Source organism: Calypte anna, chromosome 2 (assembly GCF_003957555.1).
Source record: "Calypte anna isolate BGI_N300 chromosome 2, bCalAnn1_v1.p, whole genome shotgun sequence".
Lineage (NCBI taxonomy): Eukaryota > Metazoa > Chordata > Aves > Apodiformes > Trochilidae > Calypte > Calypte anna.
Genome location: NC_044245.1, coordinates 111,717,104 through 111,737,915, shown reverse-complemented (window position 1 = coordinate 111,737,915; position 20,812 = coordinate 111,717,104). Strand labels below are relative to the sequence as shown.

The window sequence follows — 20,812 nt, the reverse complement described above, 5'->3', positions numbered from 1 at the left end:
CTGACCCTTCTTAGTATCACTGTCCTTTGATCCAAGGAATTGCTATTTATTTGTTGAGACAGTAAAAATAGTCCTTTTTTTTTAACACTGTATCTTAAGTCATACAAACTTGTCTTAATGAATTGTTACTTATAGTTGACTGATAAGCATTCACACATTGTGAAACAGGAAGTTTATTATTCCTACCTGATGAACATGCTGTGGAAGTCTGGAGTAAGACCATGGTGCTCCATGGTTGTGTCAGGTCAGTACAGGTGTAGGCTGCTGCTGGAAGGGGTTTTCCTGCCTTCAGTTCTGCACAGGTGCCTCCTTGCTCCCTCATCTGCTACAACTAGAGCTCAAGTGGCTTTTCAGGAGACCAGAGCTGGAAACTGACCAGTTGTAAACTGATTGTTTATTTTCACTGGCTTAAATTTCAACTACATCCATTTTTTTGGTACAGTCGACAGCTACTGTTTCCTGCACAGGATTAGGCAGTGACATACAGCTGGGACAAGGTGGACCTTCCCCTTTTGCTGTCTTGCTACATTCAGATTCTTTTAAAACAGTTGGGAGAGTCTATCTAAATTTGGTTGCATCAGGTGAAGTCAAATAGTGGGAACTGGAAAGCAAATAGCAAATCTGTGACATTAATCAGAACTGAATACTTCCTTGTTGATGCAGTAGGCATGAGACCTTTGTTCATGCTCTTTGTTTTTTTTTAAAGGGCAGATATTACTTCATGGAGGTTATTGTGCCAGGTCTAGTATTAGTATATAGTATATGCCAGGCCCAGGGTTGTGCACTTATAATATAAAATCAAATTATTCCTGAAAATACAGCAGTGATTGTCCTCAAAACTTATGGATTTAAATTCTACTTGGTTTTAATGTAGACCTTATAATAAAGCATAGTAGAGCAAATGTTTCACCTTTGTTACACTGCTCAGTAATTCACTAGGGCTTAAATTCTCATAACTGTGGAAGATGAGGGTATCTGGGCTGTGCAAAATATGGGTGGGAATCTTACAAAGTACTTTTATTCTGTTTTGTCATTAGTTTTGACTTTCTCAGAAGAATACGGAATACAGTATGTTGAGCTGCTTGAGAAATCAGTTTCGATTATGCTGTTTATAGTGCATGTAAAATGGTATGGATCAGAGATGGCAACAGAAGCGGACAGCTGTTAATCCTACCAAGCATTGTACTCAGAGATCTGAAGTCTTTGTGAGTTATTTTTATAAATGACATTTTGAATTTAGGCAAGAAGTGTTGACTCTTAGGCTGCATGTACTGTTTGTGCTCAGTGCTATCGGAACGTAAGTTTTAAGAATGCATGGGAAATATAAGAAGAAATCAAAGTAAGGTTGTGTAGCATCAGATGTTTATGGCTTGACCAGAGCTGTGCCAAGTTACTGATAGTTTTTTGGTGGGGGTTAGAAGCTGCCTAGCACAAAGGGGGCTTGCAAAGCCTTGTCTGAAGTGACTGAGTGAGCTACACGGAAAGATTGCTTTCAAATGTTGTTGTAAGGGTGTTCAACCACACAACCCAATTGGTCACAATGTACATAAGGCAGCAAGTTCTGCTCTCAGAATAAAATACTGTTCAACTGTAACACAGGATTTGCAAATTAATGATCGTTTTCCCAACTAGCCAGGTGTGTATGCTGTGCAGATAATGACTGTGCATATCCATTAGGTTATGAGGAGAGTGCCTTTCTGTTAAAAAGCAACAGCAAATCCTTTAAGGAATTTAACATACTGCATCACAAATAATTGCTTACTAAACTATGAGAGTATGGCATGAAAAAGAATGTCCATACCTGTAAGTTAGTAAGCTCAACTCCAGTAATTTTATGTACTGAATTTGAAATGCAGAATGATTGGCCAGTGATTTTTAACATGCAAGTTAAAAGTGTGCAAGTGTTGCATTTTTAACATGCAAGTGCAAGTGTGATCATCTGTTGCCAGTATTAAAATCTAAAGATGGGGCCATGAATATTTTGAAATGCCTATTTCAAAAAAGTGCATGCCTGAATCATTTTATTTTAAAAGAATGTTTGAAGTGCTCAATGCTGTCAAGGGAGGATAACACTAGCCAAACTTCACAGGGGTGTTTTACTCAGATAGCTTTGTTCATACAATCTTTTGTTATTTTGAACCTACTGAAGCAAGCTGGCACAGTCTAGGACTATGTTACAAGTATGTTAATGCTGTCATTAGGTAAAGTTGTTCAAGGACGTGTAGTAACTTACCAACTTTGCTCAAAATAATCGTTTGGTTTTTTGTTTAAAAATACTCTTTCCTCTTGTTAAGAAGAATGCACATCTTTGCAATATATCAAGTGCAAAAAGAAGTTCATTAGTTTCGTTTCTGTATCAAGTATGAGGTGTGGAAATCACCTATTAAATAACATACTTGGAACTATTCCATGTGCATTCAGTAATCTATCATTTGTTAGGCTTATCAATGGAGATATAATAACATGATAGAAATTGCATCATACTTTATAGGAGAAAAAGGGTGTATAGCAAAGAAGTTAACGTGTCATGCTTTCTTGTCAAGATAAAAAGAGTCTTAAAATGACAAGCAGTTCATGATTTTGTGTTTGTTTATAGATTTTGGATATTATTCTTCCCTATGCTAATACTGGGAAGAAGGGTTTCTGATTTTATCTTTATGCCTTACTACACCTTGCTTAGATATTGCTGAAAATGTAGCTGTTTGTGCATTTCAAGACTGTTTTGGTCAGGGTCTGTAAAATGGGACCTAAAGAATTATTAAATACGAGGGTAATTGTTAAATTCATGACTATGCCATCTGTTGCTTGTTTTCATGGCTCTATCCTTCAACTTATTTAAACTGAATACTCAAAAAACTTTTGAAGTATTGATGGTAATACCTGATTTGGTAGCACGTGATAAACCACGAAATTAGAATCTCATGTGGCTCCAGGGAACAGCTAGCCACCTTTCAGTAACATTTCTGAAAAATCCTTGCTTCAAATTAAAAAAAAATAATAATTTAAAGTGTGAAAGTATGAACAAGTACTGTTTGACACTGGATGTGTTCTCCTCAGTACTTTCTAGATTATGGTCTGTAAGACTGAATGACTTAAATGCTTAACAGAATATTTCAAGCAAACAGAGAATATTGTTAACTTTATTTTCAGATTTCTGAAACTGGATTAAGACGAAGTATCTATAAACTCTTGAGTGATAAAAGAAATTATAGTTTTGAAGACATATTTGCTGAAGATGGCCCAGTTGTCTCAGCTGCTGAAGTTCAACCTTGATTCAAGATGTACTTGCATAGACTCTTCTGCAGGTGTAGGAAGAGTTGTGCTTTAATCCCTTGCTTTATCCTCGTGCCCCACAGGTACCCTCTGTAGCTGAAAGGAGCAAATAGGGTCTTGGCAGATGTTCAGTGTCCTGTCTTCTCTGGGAAATGATGCTGAGCTAAGTGGAAATGTTTGGTAAACCAAGACCAGGTTTGATAAACTAAAACTGCACAATAGCAGTGCCTTTGATGCAAAACAAGCAGGAAGTACCTAGGTCAGCTCTGACTTTAAGAACTTGTGTGCCAGAAAAAAATACAGAGGTAAATGGGCTGAAGAAGAGCTCAGCTCTAAGGCAGATGTGCTGCTTTGCAGAACCTGAGCTGTACCCCAGGCTACCTCTATAATCTACCAGTTTGTCTTAAAGCCAATGAACATTTGCTTAAAAAATGGTGAGGGGCAAATGAGATTTGTAACTTTAAAAAAAACATTTATACCATGTTAGAATTTGTTGCCATAGTGAGTAGTCATGTGAAAATGCATGTTAAAATGGGCTTTGTTTCTTTCAATAAGTATTGTGGTCTTTAGGTGTCATAGCAAAAAACTTTGGTGATCCATTCAGTTTATAGCCTTGTTTACTTTCTTAATTGAATTAATTTTTTCATTAATAAAAGTTGATAAATTGATATATATATTTTTAATAACACCTTCAGCTTATTAAAGACAGCTAATCCATGTGCATCATCTACTGCGTTTATTGTTCTTTTTTTCTTAAATGGAGAAATTTATAAAGGATTGAATACAAAGTTATAAACAATTGAAAATCACCAAATTTTTGAGCTAGTGAATTCTGGAGAATTATCTTTGTGTTTTTGCCTGGTACCTACCTATACTGCTTCCTAGGCATCTACTTTCAGGTACAGCTGGAGGCAGTGTAGTAGATGGGTGTAATTTTGAATGTAAATTGTTCCTATTAAAAATAAGCTAGTATACTAATTTTCTACCCTATAGGAAAGGAGGAAAAAACCTCAAAAGTTCAGTGCTTGATTGAGAGACCTGAATTTGTGTGTTCCTTACCACCAAGTTCCCCTGAGAAGGGTGGGTGGGGATGGGGCTTTTCTGGAAATGAGAAGACTTTTAGATGCTTATACAAGGTTTTATATACCAAGTTTAGGAGATCTTCATGGGAAATACTGAGCCTTATCAGATTTCCCTACTTTTCTTGGTCTGTTTTTAGTTCTTTTTAAACTTTATAATATATACTTAGCCCAGTAATACAGTCTGTGGGATTAGAAGTGAGTGCTTTGAAAAATTCACAAAATCTGTCAGTGAGTGATGCCAATCTCACCAGGATCTCTCTGTAGGCAGTGGAGAGAGTCAGCCCTCCTAGAGAGTAAATCAAAGCAGAAGCTCAATTTAGCTACTCTGAATTTCTTTTTAAAATGGAAGGGGTTTAGATATTCTTGCTAGGCTAAAGTTAAATGTTGGGATTGCCCTTTTTAATGAAGTCTTTAGTCTTTGTGCTTTATGAAATTGGCAATTAAACTCAACCTGCATGGAAAAGGCAAATTGAAATATTTTTAAGGACTATTACAGAAAATACGGTGAACACATTTAGAAAACTCCCTCAAAAACATATAAAAATTAGATTTGTTTTTTGGCAGCCATGATAGCTTTCACGCCATAGCTTCTTTTGATTCAATCCCTTAGTAGAAAACCTGTGTGAAACAGAATGATATGCATTTAGTAGGAAGTTTTATTTAGAAGGCAGAAGACAAACTCCAGAGATTTGATGCAGTAGTTTAAGAAGTTACTGTCTACCTCGTGCAGTAGAATTTGGAGAAATAAATCATAAAAGCCTACATTTTCACCATGTCTTCACTGCTAGTTTAAGCAGGTGCTGAACTTGACTGGAAGGATTTGAAGTGTTGTCATATTTTCCATTTGCTGAGGTGGGGAATGTGTTGGGATCTGGAAGGCTGTACTGCAAGAGAAGGTCAAAACAGAGAGTGGGAGCTCATAGCATTCCCAACTGGTTCAGGAGAAATCATCAAAGAAACTTAGCTGCTGATTTAAGCCAGTTACTATTTCTGGGCTAAAGAGTTTTTAATGTTTTGTATTTCCAGATGGACCTTCAACTGATAAAGATTCTGAAGAAAAAAAAAAGGAGCCTGCATCTTCCTCACAAAACAGCCCCGAGGCAAGAGAAGAAAGGTGCCTAATTCTTCATGGCTATACAAATAATCCCACTTAGAATAAATAACCATTAAGCTATTTGATCCAAATTTGTCATGTTGGAGACAGCTTCCACATTTTTTTTCTGAAATAGATGGAATTGTACAATAAATGGTGTGTAGATAGGGAAGTAAATCCTGCTGCTGCCACTAAAAAAAAAAAAAAAAAAAGGATAAGAGCCACATGTCAAGATATGGCCAGCGTAGTTTCTGTTCATTCCATCTGTCTCATCTTTGAAATACCCCATCATTTCTCAAGGCTAGCACTAAGCTTTGAGAACTATAAAACAACTTTCAGTCACAGCTTTGTGGTAATTGCACATGTTAGAGGTTTAGAGTACTTGTTTTGTCTGTTAGCTTTATGTTTAATAAATAGTCTCATTCTCTGCTTTTTTTTTTTTGCAAACACAAAATTGATGTTAACAGAAAAATGAGCCTAAGTTAATGACAATATAAGAGATGAAGAACATTTGTAAAATTATATCTGCAAGCCCATTTCTCTTCTAGACATTTCTGGTTCTAGTGAATCTGTTTTCAAATCCAGATTGAACCTCTAACCATTTGTCCTGATGCAAACTGAAAATTTCTTGGTTTACAGTTTGCAAAACTTCATTAATTGTTTATTACCACTTCAGTAGGGTAAGCAGACTGAATGTTAGTGTGATGTATCTTCACTGTTTTTAAAGCAGAGTTCCTTGGAGGGGGAAAGATGTCAGGTTAATGCAGTGAACTAAAAATTAAAACTTGCATGCCACATAATGGAATGAAATACCTGCCATGTCTCTATTGTGTGGGATATCCTGTTGTGTATTCTAAAGACACTTTTAAAATTGTATTGACTCTAGAGCTATATGTAGTTTTAAAAAGGTGGCTGGTGTTCTTTTGTGGAATACCATCAAATGAGTATAGCAAAAGACCATGTTTTGCCCTGGTACAAAGGCATTTGAAGAGGAGAAAAAAACACATTAATGTTGGTTGGGTTTTTTTGTTGGTTTTTTTTTCCCCTTTTTTTTAGCAGTTCAAGTAGCAATTCCAGCAGCAGGAAGGAGGAGGGGAGTGCTCCCTCAAATTCTTTCATCCCTTCTTTTCCCCGGGCTCCAAGCACTTCGGATTCTGTACGAGTGAAATGTAGAGAAATGCTCTCTGCAGCTCTCAGAACAGGAGGTGAGCTTTGTGGTCTGTATTTTGAGTTTTAACTATTTCCTTCTTCCCTATTTCAGTCCTTCCCACTCTGTTTTTCTCCTGCCTGGTTTAGTAATTAGATTATGGTGTTGGTCAAAGGTTGTGCCATCATCAAAAGATGATGTTGGAGGTCTCTTCCAACTTAAACATTCTGTGACTTGAACATACATGTATACATATATCCATAGACCAGTTCACCCGAGCTGCAAGTAATGAGTTACCTTGACAGCAGTGGAATGTATTGAAATGCATTTTTTTTTTGCTGAAGAGACAGGACACTTTTTTTTGCTTCTGTTCATCTGATACCTTCCCTGCAGTCTTAATGCCTTTTCAGGAAGGTTATTGAATCCTTAATGCTTTATGTAAATCTTTTTGTGGAAGCTGCTACTTTTTTTTTTGTCTTATCTTACTGTGAGTGCTACTGCACGCCTGCCTGCCTGCCTTAGACCAGAGATCCTTTGGGGTTTCAGATTTTGGTTTCTGGAGGCTGCCTTTCTGTTTAGATTTAATCTTGAAGTTTCACTGAAATACAGTAAGAGTGTTTCATTGCTGTATGTTCATGTCTTTTGGGCATCTGTAAGTTCCTTGACTGTTATGGGCTTATTTTTTGTTTTCCCATCTCATCTATACTTGGGTGCCTTTAAACTAACAAATTGAATGATATGCTGGATAAGGAGCAAGCTAAAAGCTGCACTCCTCAGAATGACCTGTATTTTTTTCTTGTGGGTCCTTGACTTCTACCAGAATTTATGACCCAGCTCCTGTTCCTCTGTTTTTAGCTTATTGTAACCTGACCCAGTGTAAGCAGAATTCTGAATCACCCATTTTTACCTTCTTCCCTCTCCTTTTGATTCACATAAATTCAGATACAGATAGTAATTAAAAGTGACTGAAGACCATGAATTTTTGGTCCTCTGGATTTGTAGTTAATAGTTCTAACACAAACTGTGACCATGAAATTGCATATATCGTATTAGTATTCATAATTCTATGTAGTCTTAACCTTAGCTAGTTTTCTAAGAACACTGTTTGCTTTGATACTTTCTACAACACATGTAAACTAATAATCCAGAGGTTGAATGCCAGTCTCAAAAATTAAACCTGTTTTCTGGTTTTATGGTCTTCTGCATGAGACTGAAGGAGAAATGGTGTTTCGATTACTGATTTACACCTGTGTTAAAATGAGAAGGAGGAAAACACAATCAGTGTCTAATTTGTCCTAAGCTGTCTTGGAAAGGCAGCTGTCTTTTAGTAAGGATTTTTGTCAGAGACAGTAAACAATCTTGAGACTGTTTAGGTCACGTGTTGCATTGTCTTCTGGATTCCCATGGTTTATTGCTTCTAATTTACATGTTTTATAACATCTCTGTTTTGCATTAAAAATATTGAATAATATTGTTTTGGTTATTTAATTACTATGTTTCTGATGAAATCTTTTTCTTGCATGTATGCAGCACATTAATTGTTTATGCTTGTATTGTGCAGACAAAGAATTGATGAAACAATACAAAATGTTTTAGTTTTATGATATTCTATTCTAAGCACAAATAGAAGATGGGGACTTGCCAGCCTGTTACAATATTTAAATTTTTTTTCATAGCAGAGTTTTTTGTTTCTACTTAGACTTTAAACTGGATGTCAGAATTCTTGTTTTTGTGAAAGATTTAGGGTTGTTCTACTTCTTTAAACTTAAATTGCTCTTCAGATATAGTTCCTTCTTCAAAGTAACAATAAAGTTTTGAAAGGGTAAGTATACTGTAAATTAAACTGTCCTATGCAAAAAGAAAATTCATTGCAGTTTCATAATTTACCAAGTTTCAGAGTTTCAAATGGGTTCTCGGGGAAATGGAACAGTGATGAGATTGTCAGGTTGCTGATATTTTAATACTTGTTTTCCTCAGATGATTACATTGCTATTGGTGCTGATGAGGAAGAGTTGGGTTCTCAAATTGAAGAAGATATCCTTTGTTGTACAGCTGTGCACTCTGGGACAAGAGTATTTTTAAAAGCATTGAGATTGTTAAAATTAATTAACTTGATCTCTATATTGAATATATTTAATTTAATTTAATTAAAAATGCATCAGTGCAGAAATTTAGTGTTTTAAGAAGCAGCACAACCTAAATGATTTGCCTTAAAACATGTAGGAATGTGTGTAGGTGAGTGTGTGTGGGATTCTTCAGTTCAGTGTGTTTTCCTTGCAGCCTAAATATTACATCTTACTGAAGCATTCTGACATAAAATGCTGGGATCTTCTATATTATTTTAAAATATCATATTTTCACTTTACTCTTTTTCTAATGTCTTTTTGTACAAGTTTATTTCTAAATGAAGTTGGATTTTTTGAAGGGGTTGTTCTGGTTGCAGTGCAGACATTTGGACATATTGTGTGTGTGTGTGTGTCTAGGTATTCTTAAGCATAGAAAGAGCCTAATCTTCAGTATTCAGTGACCTTCAGTAATTAGGGTCAGCCACCTTCCCTGTTATGGAATTTCCTGTTTCTGTTGCAAACCTCTTAAAATTTTGTTGGTGAGCTACTGGTGTTTGAATATTTGGTTTAAGAAATCAGTTAATCCTCAGGATGAGATAAAGGAACTGGACATGAGTTTATGGGTGTATTTTCACATTTTCAGTGGAGATCCTACTGCCTAAATATTCATGTTTCACTGACAGTCTCCTAAACTCTGATTGGGCTTCAGAAGGACATGAAGTCTGCTGCATGGAATGGCAAAGTAACCATTGGTTGGAGTTTGGGGGGAGGATTTGACCAGTAGTAGAGAAGTGCATTTCTTTAGAAAAGTTGCCCCCCAGAATGAATCCTCTAGAGTGCTCTGTTTTCATTGTTACGGTTTTGTTCCTTAAAACCAAAGCACCTATTTTTCAAGAATTAAAAAACACTGATATGAAATACAAAAACAGAGTACGAAGTAGAATAGCGAATCTCAAGGATGCAAAGAATCCTAACCTAAGGAAAAATGTGTTATGTGGGAACATTCCTCCTGACAAGTTTGCCAAAATGACAGCAGAGGTAAGTAAAGTATAGTCTTGAACTGTGTGCCTATTTGACTGGTGTCCTGGCCTGCGTTTAGTAGCCATGAAAATAATTAATGTAAGCTTCCTGCAGTTTTGAAAGACTGTGGCTTCTTTGTGGCTTTCACAGTCTGAATTACAGAGCTGTGTTGGGGCAGAGGGACTGAAGCTGGAGGCTGTTAATGATTCCTAAATATCTGATTTTGTCTGCAAGTCAGAAGGCAGGTAACCTGCCACATGTAACCTGAAACATGGCTTGTTGTGCCCTTTCTTAAAAGTCCACATGATAAATCAGTGATAGTTTTGGAAGATGCAAGTGTGTCTGGCTAGTGAGTCCAAGCTGTGTACCCACTCACTTTTTGAGATATCTAAGTGTTAGCCTGTATTGCCACTGGTTTTTCACATTCTAACACCTGCTGTTGTGTTCCTAAGCACAGTATAGCACTGTGGTTTTAAAGATCAGCTCCTGCCCTGTTGGCATTTTCAGTATTTATTTAATGTTTATCTCAAATTTGGCAGAATACTTCAAGTGATTTTTGAAGGAAATTGAACAATAAATGGAAAAACCCGTAAAAGATAGGAGAAAGAAGCTAGGAGAATTGCCCTTTAAATAAAATTTGTTATTGAAAGCACATTTTGGACACTTCAATAGAGAATTCTGTTCAGGTGCTCACTTTACAAATCAAAATAATTCTAGGAAGTCAAATGAAAAATTAGATTTTTCATTTACAGTTAACACCTGGTTTGAGTTTTGTAGTTCTGTTTGTATGTGTTGGAAGCTGTGCCCTCAAATCAGGTACAAAGGAGTATCTTGGAGACTGAAAGAAATTAAAGTAATGATCAGGTAATGAAAATCATCACTAGCATTAATAGCAACCCAAACAGGCTGATTAAGGAATGTGTAAGTAGGTTGTATCCTCAGTAAGTATTTTGAGGTTTTTGTTCTATGTGTGTGTGCATATGCACAAATGTACAATTTCTGTTGTCCAGTGCCCATTCTTTGTTTTAATTAATGTCTTGGATTAAAACTTTAATGGCTAAAAAACCCTGTAGTGGTAAGACTATTTCTAAATTAAAATAACAGTAATACAAGATTGGAATTTCACATCACACTTTCTTGAAGAAAACTGGAATAATTTTTTTTGCTGTGCACACTTGACTACATTGCAGAGATCCCGCACACTAGAACTGTGTTAAAGGAAGAAGAAAATTGTGTTTAAAATTCAGTTAGTGTTTAGAAATTAATATATATGACTTATGGTAGCAAATCATAAATCATGGCTATACTGTATTTCTCAGAACAAATATGGAAATAGTCAAAATAGTGTAAATTTTTTCCTGTAATTGTCATTGACCTACAGAAGATTATTATACAAAAAGCTTACTTAGGGAGAGGATTTATTTCTTTCTCTCTGGAGAACTTTTAAGTTCTCCTCTACCTTGTCTCTGTATGACATTTGTCAACTTCAGAAATGCATATGCATAGAAATATTTCCAGGTGTTTCATACTGTTTCATAACCTCCACTAATTTTAGATTTTTTCCCCCCACCTGTAAAAAAACCCAAACAAGAACATTTTAAACTCTTTATAGCTTTGAAGTATCTCCATTTAAGTCTTGTAAAACCAAAAATGTGTAGAATGAATTTGGCCTGCAATAAAGTTGTTGTTTTCATAGATTCTAAATGAAAAATACTCTGGCTTCACATAGTGGTAATGACTTATTTAAAGCTGAAACTCTCTTGTGAACTCTGTCTTCTCTTTGTCCACCACAGGAAATGGCGAGTGATGAGCTGAAAGAAATGCGCAAAAATCTGACCAAAGAAGCCATCAGAGAGCACCAGATGGCTAAAACAGGAGGTACCCAAACTGATCTGTTTACATGTGGCAAGTGCAAAAAGAAGAACTGTACATACACCCAGGTACATTTTTTTAAAGCTTATTTCCTGTGTAAAGATTGCCATATTAAAAAAGTTCTAACTTTCAACTTGTTCTAACTTTGTTCAACTTGAACAAAAGTTCTGGGGTTCAGTTCTGGGCCCCTCAGTTCAGGAAGGATACTGAGGTCCTGGAGCAGGTCCAAAGGAGGGCAACCAGGCTGGTGAAGGGACTCGAGCACAGACCCTATGAGGAGAGGCTGAGGGAGCTGGGGCTGTTCAGCCTGGAGAAGAGGAGGCTCAGGAGAAACCTCATCGCTCTCCATAACTCCCTGAAAGGAGGGTGTAGCCAGGGGGGGGGTTGGTCTCTTTTGCCAGACGACTTTCAACAAGACAAGAGGGCATGGTCTTAAGCTCTGCCAGGGGAGGTTTAGGTTGGACATTAGAATTTCTTTATGGAGAGGGTGATCAAGCGTTGGAATGGGCTGCCCAGGGAAGTAGTGGATTCTCCATCCCTGGAGATATTTAAAAAGAGACTGGATGTGGCACTCAGTGCCATGGTCTGGTAACTGCAGCAGTAGTGGATCAAGGGTTGGACTTGATGATCTCTGAGGTCCCTTCCAACCCAGCCAATTCTATGATTCTATGATTCTATGAAAATACCAATCAGTTACAAAATATGTTAAGATAGTTGGATCTGCTTAGGTGTGCTGACACAAAGAGTGGGTGTTGTATTCATTTACTGAAGATTCTATGTAAAATCAAGCTGAGTATGTATAGAGCAAGAAGTGTCTGTTTGCAATGCTAAGTTTTTGCTAATTCCTCTTTTTACATCTTACTATTATGGTTTTATCTCAAGGAGAGTTAATTGCCTGTTTTTAACGGGTGTAAGGTTTTCTTTAAAGAGGGAATAAATAGCAGAAATTGCTATATATATATATGTTGATATATATATATATCATTTCCCATTTGACTAAAAGAAGACTGATTTACAATCGTTCCTACAACCTTTTACCATTTTAATTAGGAAATATGTGCAAGGAGAAGAGCTTTAATTTGCTTAGCAGTGCTTCAGGACATGCAGTTTTGATCATGGGATCAGCTGCATTTATAATTTAATATTATCTATCAGATGCTTTAAGTAGAAAGTTGTTTTTCAATAATGAGATTGTAAGCCTCTGTATCAGTAAATATATTTAAAGCTGTACTGAACAGTTTTACTGCAGTCTTTTCCTAGAAGCATGTGCACACTTTTTTCTCCGAAATAGATATTTTGATGCTACAAAATCTGTCAAATGTTCATGAATGCTTTATGATACAGACAAAAAAATTAATTCATGTGGAAAGGTACCTTGTATTTTTATCCAAATGTGTTTCCTTAATGCTAAAATTTTATTTGAGGCCTTTATGTTGAACACATACTGAGAAAAGCTGAAGATACTGATTTTCCTTTTCTGCTCTGTCTCTTGCTTTTTCCAAAGGTTCAAACCCGCAGTGCTGATGAGCCCATGACGACGTTTGTTGTCTGTAATGAATGTGGAAACAGATGGAAGGTAAGAGTGTTAGAGTGCTCTGTGTGTTTGGTAGCAGACAGGCAGGCTCCACACTTAATTTTGGCTTACAAGAAATGACAAGTAAGTCTGTCTTGACTTTTGGCTACTTCTTAGTGCAGTCTAATGACATTACGTTATGATATTGCAAAATAGCTGAAGGTTAGAAGAGTATTTTTGGCTGAAGGTGTAAGTACAAAAGTAAGGCAGTGGCAAAGGGGGCGAATAAATCAGAAGTTAAGACATGATTTGTCCTTGTGACATTTAGTTACAATACTGCTTTGCCATACAAAGTACTGGTGCTTTAGTTATGGTGGGGTTTTGCTGTTGGGTTTTTTTTTTGTTTTGTTTTGTGTTTTTGCTCTGAAAAGCAAGGATTAAAATGAGATGACTGCTGCCATATGCCTGTGTTTGGATACCTATAGGGCAGTGATTATTTGTTTGTCTTTTTAAGTTCAGGAGATGGGAATTATAAAAGCTTCTGAGTTGTAGTCCAGTAAAGCAGAGAAACACTGAAATGAAGGACTATAAAATCTACAACTTAAGATGTGATGATATGCAATATGGATCATGTTACTCTCAGTAGATTATTTTTCTGTGTTAATCATAGGATATGTTAAAATTACTGCATTAAAAAAAAAAAATCTTTCATGCATCTTGTTTTCCATAGCTCATTACTCAGTATTGTTGAAATCTGTACCCCAAGATACCAATTGATAAAGCTTAGAACTTGTTTGATGCATTACCTGGAAAAGTTAATTTGTCCTTGAAACCTCTGTAAAGTGGCAGTGACCAAAGTGTCTGCATAAAGATGCTTGAGAGAAGGGATGGTTGTGATACAAGCAAATGCTTTTAACTGGTAATTTCCATACCCTAAGTATGGTGTCATGTTTCCGTTTTCTTGCAGAGATTTAGAAATAAGCTCTATGAAGACCTCATAAAAATTCTTTTCTTTTGACAGTTCTGTTAGAAGAAGAAATTGTCAAGACATCTGGACCAGTATGAAAGATGATTTTGTAATTAGCTTTAAAAACTAGGCTAAGCATCTAGCTTCCTGCAAATGAGAGATTTTTTGAGCTTTGTTTTCTTTCTTCTTTTTTTCTTTCTTCTTTCTTTCTTTCTTTTCTTTTTTTAAAGCAGCATACATGCCTGAAGTTAGCCTTTATTTTGACACAGCCATCATTTCCTTAAATGCCTTCCTCTAGCTGATAGTCTGTAGGGCCAGGTTGCTCAATTGTATGGTGAATGTTAAAATATTTTTTCATTTTTATAAGTAAGTTGACATTAAACTTTTACCAATGAAACAATTTGGTAATTGGCTTGGTTTTTTTCTAGGTCTGTGAATAAATGTACTGTATTTTTTTGCGGCCTGAAACAAACAAAACTCCTTCCATACATATTTTACCCCATTTGTTCAGTTGTAAGAATGGAATTTGTTTCTTGCTACCATGTTCACTAGTTTTGAAAAGAGAAAAGGTCTCTAGCTTTGTCTAATTATGTTAAACTCAGTTGTTGACTAAATCACAAGTAAGTTAACTCTAGTTTGTACATACTGTTTCTGAATTAGGACTAAATTTGTGGTCATGGGGCTTGGAAATTTATTATTGGATTTTATGACCTCTTCTCCAATGGTTGGTTGAGTTTGTTTATGTAACCAGCTTTGATCAATCCAATATATTTCATTTCCTAAAGCATATATTTTGCATTCTGTCAGCAGATGTTATTTCTAGGGATGTCTTAAAATAGCCAGTTAAATATGTTTTGAGTGTTCAGTTTTGTACAACATGTTTGCCAACCAAGTTTGGTTTAGACTTTGTAAATAAGGAAAGACATTGTGTTGTAGACTTTCCAAATAACAGCAGCTAATCAATTCCTCACAATATAAACTGGCTGGGGGGCTGTAGTATTAAATTCACTTCATATAAATGACATTGATTTTGTTCGTGAACTGAATTTTGAGATGTAGCTTGTCCAGTGTCAATCTTAGACCTGCAGGTGAGAATAAATTATTAAAACTTTGGTCTTCTCCATATGTGGAGTGATATAAATACTGCTTTTTGACAATGTACATGTTCAGAAATATTTTCAAATGCATTCTCAAGGGAAAATGTATCAACATCTTTAGAAAAAATTTAATTATGTAATGATATCTAAGTGTTTATATTATTCAGTTTATCAAAGTGTGGTTCTGAGGAGATAATCCTGGGAATGTATAAAGGATTTATGGGCAGATGAGAAGAGTGTGGTTCCTGGAGATAAAATTCCTTGACCGTAAAGGAAACCCCAGATTCTCTGCATTGAATATTTTTTGTGTGATGGTGGCAGTCCTAAAAAATGGGTTGGAAGTAGTTTGATGACACTTGTGCTTTGCAAGACAAGAAGTGTTTGGTAAATGCTTTGGAGAGCACACTTTTCCAGTCAGCTTGTGCAAGGAAGGGAAAGTGGCTCCTGTGCTAAGAGGAAAAATAGAAATAGAATAGAAATAGAAATAGAAGAAATAGAAGAAGTTTAGTTAGTTTAAAAAACATATTTTTTAAGGCAGAAAATCATCAGCATTTCAAGATCCTTGCATAATTTTTGTATAAAAATATTTTAAACTCAGTTTATTTGCTATTAAAGCCCTAGATTCAGAACTTGAGAAAATTCAGAAAATAATATTAATTTTTTTTTACCAACAGAATGGGTTTTGTTTTAGCCTATGTTTAAGGTCCTTTGGCAGGATTGCTTGAGAGTTACTTAAAGATGCATCATTCATTTTATTTTCAAGTTGTTTAAGACAGCAACAAACTAATGACAGATACTTAACATCCATTGCAATGCTTTGTTTGGAGACCTTGGTAAAGGAAAAAATCAAACAATTACATTAAAAATTATTACAAATTGGATGCCAAGTAGATCTACCTTTCCATTGCTATTCACAGCATTTATGTTGGGCAAACACAGCTTGGTGTGCTTCACCTTCTTCATGCTGTGTGACCTTTAATCTTTATGCCTGACCATGATACTTAGGAAAATTACTTTTTTTGGGAAAATGAAGCAATTGACTTTCTGTATTTAACAAATGAGAGCTGCACTTTGTTAACAGAATTAGAACTGTGGCTTTCTGTGTTGTAGGTGTATCCAAGTGGGAGTTCAAATACAGCTTTGTTTCACCTAATCTTATTCACCCTTTCTTCTGTCCCTGAAGTAGAAAGAGCAGTGTCTTTCTCACAGTGAAAAATGAAGTCCAAGAACCAGATCCAAAAAAGATCACAGGTGCCTCAATTCTGTTCATGCTGCCTTTTGGTGACCCAAACCCCAAAATGAAGCTGGCCAGCAGTGAACTTTGGATTCACCTCTGTTCAACAGGTGCTTTATGTTTTCCTAGTTGTCTGAATTTGCCCTCCTCTGTCTGAGAGGATGCAAAGTCTGAAGGATGTATAGGAGAAGGATGTAGAATGGGGCTGGGACCATATCTTGCTTCCCCAGCTGGGTGGAATATCCACTGAGCTGCAGTCTATGACTGACCCAGTACAGTCATACATTTTATGCAGTGAAACATGCTGGCAGAACTGGTGATGAATCTCTCTCATCCAAGAATTGCAGGGTTTGTTTAACTCTATGGACATTTCAGTCCTCTCAAGTATTCATGTGTCCCTAAAGGTAATAAAGAGAGACTGGAACATAATAGCCCTCCAACTAAAGCTGATTTACACTGATCTGCTAGAGCAAAAAGGGGTGATGGGACAGGATGGTATGGGACATGTTTCTTTTAAAGAGCATGTAGATCTTTAAGGATGCCATGTTCCTTCTTTAGGGAAGGCTAGAGGTTTCTGATGCTCAGAAAATAGCTCCTGGATCCCTAATTAGAAGGCATTTCCTCACATACAATTATCTTAACTTGCTCAGGAGAAAGTGTGGGCTTAAAACTGTCTTGTACTGAATTATTCTTTTTGACCAGCACTAATCAGGAGTTAAATATCTGCTCAATGATTTTGGCTTTTGTGAATCCCAGTCTGAAGCCCTGCTGGCCTATTCAAGCATTGTGAAGGAATTGCCTTATTTTCATCCAGAGTTCAGGATTCCACTTGTGGACATATTTGTGAATTTCAAATTGAAACTTAAAACCCATACAAGTTCAGATGGAACTTAAATTCATCCACTTGAAGGCTTCATTCTGCAAAAAGTTGTATTTCCTCAGATGCCTTTTGAAACAGATCATGTGTAGCCATTCCTATAAATCTGAGGAGTTTCACCTCTCTAAATACTGTTTCATACAGCTGTATATTAACTTCTGTTTCACTAGATCCATCACTAATCTTGATTTGTTCTACCCTTTTTAAAGGCTTAGGATTAATTTATTTCAACATTAATACAGACAATCTTTCATTAATGTGATTGAAATGATATTGTTACTTTTTATGGCAGAGGGAGTGTGTTATTAAGTACTATTTAGAGCAAACTTGTTTAAAAAAATACTTCATATTGTGACAGTCTGTCATCACTTTCTCTTTTTCACATATCCTTGGTAATCAGAAAGTGCATAAGTACACAATGTTTGTGTGATAAATGTTAAACTGCCTTCATATAGAGAGCTCTTCAGGATATAGATGGTTTGGGGTTTTTTTTCTTCGTTTGTATTGTGCTAATGACTTTGGAATTTAAAGGTCAGTGTAAAGCACAATATGTTGGCTGAAGGAGCCCATGCAAATTTAATACTGCTTAGCAGGCTGGTGAAAAGAGCAGTCCTTAACAAGTGTGCCTCTTCTGTGGGAGCTGCTGGTTTCTGAAGTACAGACACTGAAGAAGGAATACCAGTGGGCTGGAAAGTACTTAGAGCTTAATGATATCCTGCAGTTAGAAAAATGCCAAGACAAACCAACCATGCTTATTTTCAAGCTAGGATAAATTGATTTGGTGATAATTTCTAACTTGATGAATTATAAATGTCTTGTGTCAGTATGATTAATTTGTCCTGCTCTTTGTAACAGCTTGTCTGTAGTAAGTTTTCCTTTTCAGTGCAACTCATTTTTGCCCTAAGAAAAGTTTGTGCATAATGAGCAAATACATGTGATGATATGGAGTTAAAAGCCTGATTCTGTGTGGGTGGCTTTTTGTTTTCCTTTTTCCCCTCTCCCCCCTTTCAACAAAATCCAGCATTTAACAGCCTTAAAGTTACAAGATACTTTGAGGGGGTGGGTTGTTTGTGTTTTTAAAGAGAGCTTCTCTGGGGATCTAGGAACCAGCATTCTGCCACTGGTGTTGGGTGTAAGTGTACATCTAAACCACAGCATTACAATTTGTTACAGATTTTCAGGAAATTGCACACTGCAAATGTCAGCATATTCTAATGAAAATTGCCTAGAGAATCTTGATTGCTCAGAAGTTGTGGCACATGGAAAATAACCATAGAAATTGTTATTTTCTTTAATAGTCTTTTGTTAACCATAGAACTGCCCAAAACAATCTAATTTTCCCTCCCCTCTAATTTCATTGCATTTTTTTTCTTTCTTCTTCTTGCAGAGTAAAATATTGTTCAATATAAAGTACAAGTGCTTGGTCTGTCTTCCAGCTTTTAATGAGGTATCTTTACAGGGAAGAGAACTTCTAAGAAATGAAATCCACCATTTCACAAAGTGACACATTTAGAACTTTTTTTTTGATGTGTGCATCTCATCTTTCCAGCAAAATGCATTTGACCTAAATAAACTTAGTCAACTTAGAGCTTTAGAGCTCTTACCACCCTGATTAAAGCAATTACAGCATCATCATCAGTTTGACTGCAAGATCCCCATGAATGCTGCTTTACCAGTACATCTTGTTCTTCTCGTTGAAGTTACAACCTATCATGTAATAATTTATGGAAAGGGGAATCGTGTTAGTAGTGCTTTGGGTATGTTTACTAGGAATTGAGTTGAGATAACCAGCAGTGATGTTAAGCAGTCACAACCACTAACTGGACCATGGCTGAAGCAGTGGTATACATAGAAGGGCTTCCCTTTAACTGAGTCTCTCAGTGTTATGCTGCAGAGGGCACGAGCACTCAGGTTTGCTACCTCAAGTTTTTTTGCTTTACTTTTTGGTGATGACATGTTGAATAGCCTTTTGTTTTTAAAAGGAGATGATGGAAACTCTTCTATAGCTTTTGTTAACTTACCCTGTACTGGGTCTCCTCCTGTGGTGCTGTGTAATGAAAAATCTCGTCATTATTTGTTAAATAATGCAAATGTGGTAAGGGCAGAACATATCTCCTGCTGGGTGCATTGAGGAAACAATTAAACTCATCTCCTAAATTTTGCTTCGTTATTCCCATTTTCTTTTTTTTTTCAGAGAAAGTCCCCATTTTGTGCTTTTTGTGGTACTGGAATTAGGCAGAGTAGGTTTTAGAAAGGCTGCAGTAACTATCACTGAGCAATGCCTGTCTGTTTCTTTCCTTTCCTTTCTGTTCTCCAAATGTCCTTTTCCTACCTATATGTGTCATTTGGTTCATTTAAATAAATGTGCAGGAAAAGATACAGTCCAATGAAAATCCTCCATAAACTCCAAAGTTTAATACAGTGGATTTGTAGTGACTCTTGTAACTTAAAATAATGAAGTTATTCTAATAGCAGATTTACACATAGATTATGCAGATTCAGCTTTCTTCCTAGTCCTTCCTGTGGTTACTGATTTTGAGACCAGAAATCAAGTGTAATGCTTTGAGAATACTGTAAATTAATGTGGTTTATTAGTGGTTTGGGAATACTGTAAATGAATGTGGTTTATTAGTGGATAGATACGTTTCTTTTATTTTGGACAATCTGAAATAGCACTGGATCACAACAGAATACTTCCATGTTCCTTTTGTCAATTAAATGTGTGTATACCTGCAATATAGAAACCTTACAAGATTGGCCAGGTAATGAGAGAATTGAATATGTACAAAACCAAGATGCTGCCATCCTGTCAGGTTATGGGTTTTACATAGTGAAGGGTTTTTACAGCTACCTACAGTGGGAGGAGAAGAATATGTGAGAATTCTTGTGCTTTATTTTGGAATTTAAATACTCACTCTTCTTCCTCTTTTAAAAGTGAATAATTTATAAGCATCAACAACATGAACTTTAAAATGTGTTCAGCAGACTCTAGTAGTAAAATAAGAATTCTTCAGCAGAAGATTTTTAGAGGCAGCGTTAGTTGGACCATTAGCTTGAGATTGCCATACTGATTTCCATTGCTGCACCACAGATGCTTTAAATATACAGAGGCAAGTGGAATGTACCTGTGCCAGGTAAGACGTGTGAAACTTTTGTCTAGGGTAACCCAGATATTGGCAGTACTTTTTTTACTTTGGTCACAGTGTAGATGGGGCAGCCAGTTTGATGTTCTAGAAAATTCTAACAATCCACTTAAAATTTACCTTTTGCACTCAGTTGGCTTTGATACTCCAGACTTTTGTGGTAACAGATTTGCATCAGAGTTGTGTGCTGTGTTTGAGACAACACTGCATTACTGGAACAGAAGCTTTTCATTTCCCTCATTTTCTTTCGCAAAGTAACACTGATTCTGATCACAAACTGCATTCAGCTGCTTGTGTCAGAGCCTTGTGCAGGTTTACACCATTCAGTCTGTAGTAAAACTTACCTGAATCACTTTCAGGTAAATATCTGATTAAATAATTTCCCCGTGGATCGGTATCCCAGAGTCCCATTTGTTTTAAAATAAATA

General features: G+C 36.2%; 1 protein-coding gene across 2 annotated transcripts in view; it reads left to right on the top strand.

The window, feature by feature from the left end:
• The window catches only part of TCEA1 (transcription elongation factor A1), a 28,399-nt gene extending 13,969 nt beyond the window's left edge, over window positions 1-14,430 (top strand). The window contains exons 4-10 of one of the 2 annotated variants that reach the window (XM_030446153.1): window positions 5,382-5,469; window positions 6,508-6,653; window positions 8,573-8,629; window positions 9,545-9,699; window positions 11,475-11,621; window positions 13,058-13,129; window positions 14,088-14,430. In XM_030446153.1, coding sequence (XP_030302013.1) covers window positions 5,382-5,469; window positions 6,508-6,653; window positions 8,573-8,629; window positions 9,545-9,699; window positions 11,475-11,621; window positions 13,058-13,129; window positions 14,088-14,096 — 674 coding nt within the window. In that variant the 3' untranslated portion in view covers window positions 14,097-14,430. Of the gene's footprint in view, window positions 1-5,381; window positions 5,470-6,504; window positions 6,654-8,572; window positions 8,630-9,544; window positions 9,700-11,474; window positions 11,622-13,057; window positions 13,130-14,087 lie in introns of both variants that reach the window. The other variant, XM_030446152.1, reaches the window with a different exon arrangement.
• The last annotated feature ends 6,382 nt before the right edge of the window (window positions 14,431-20,812 follow it).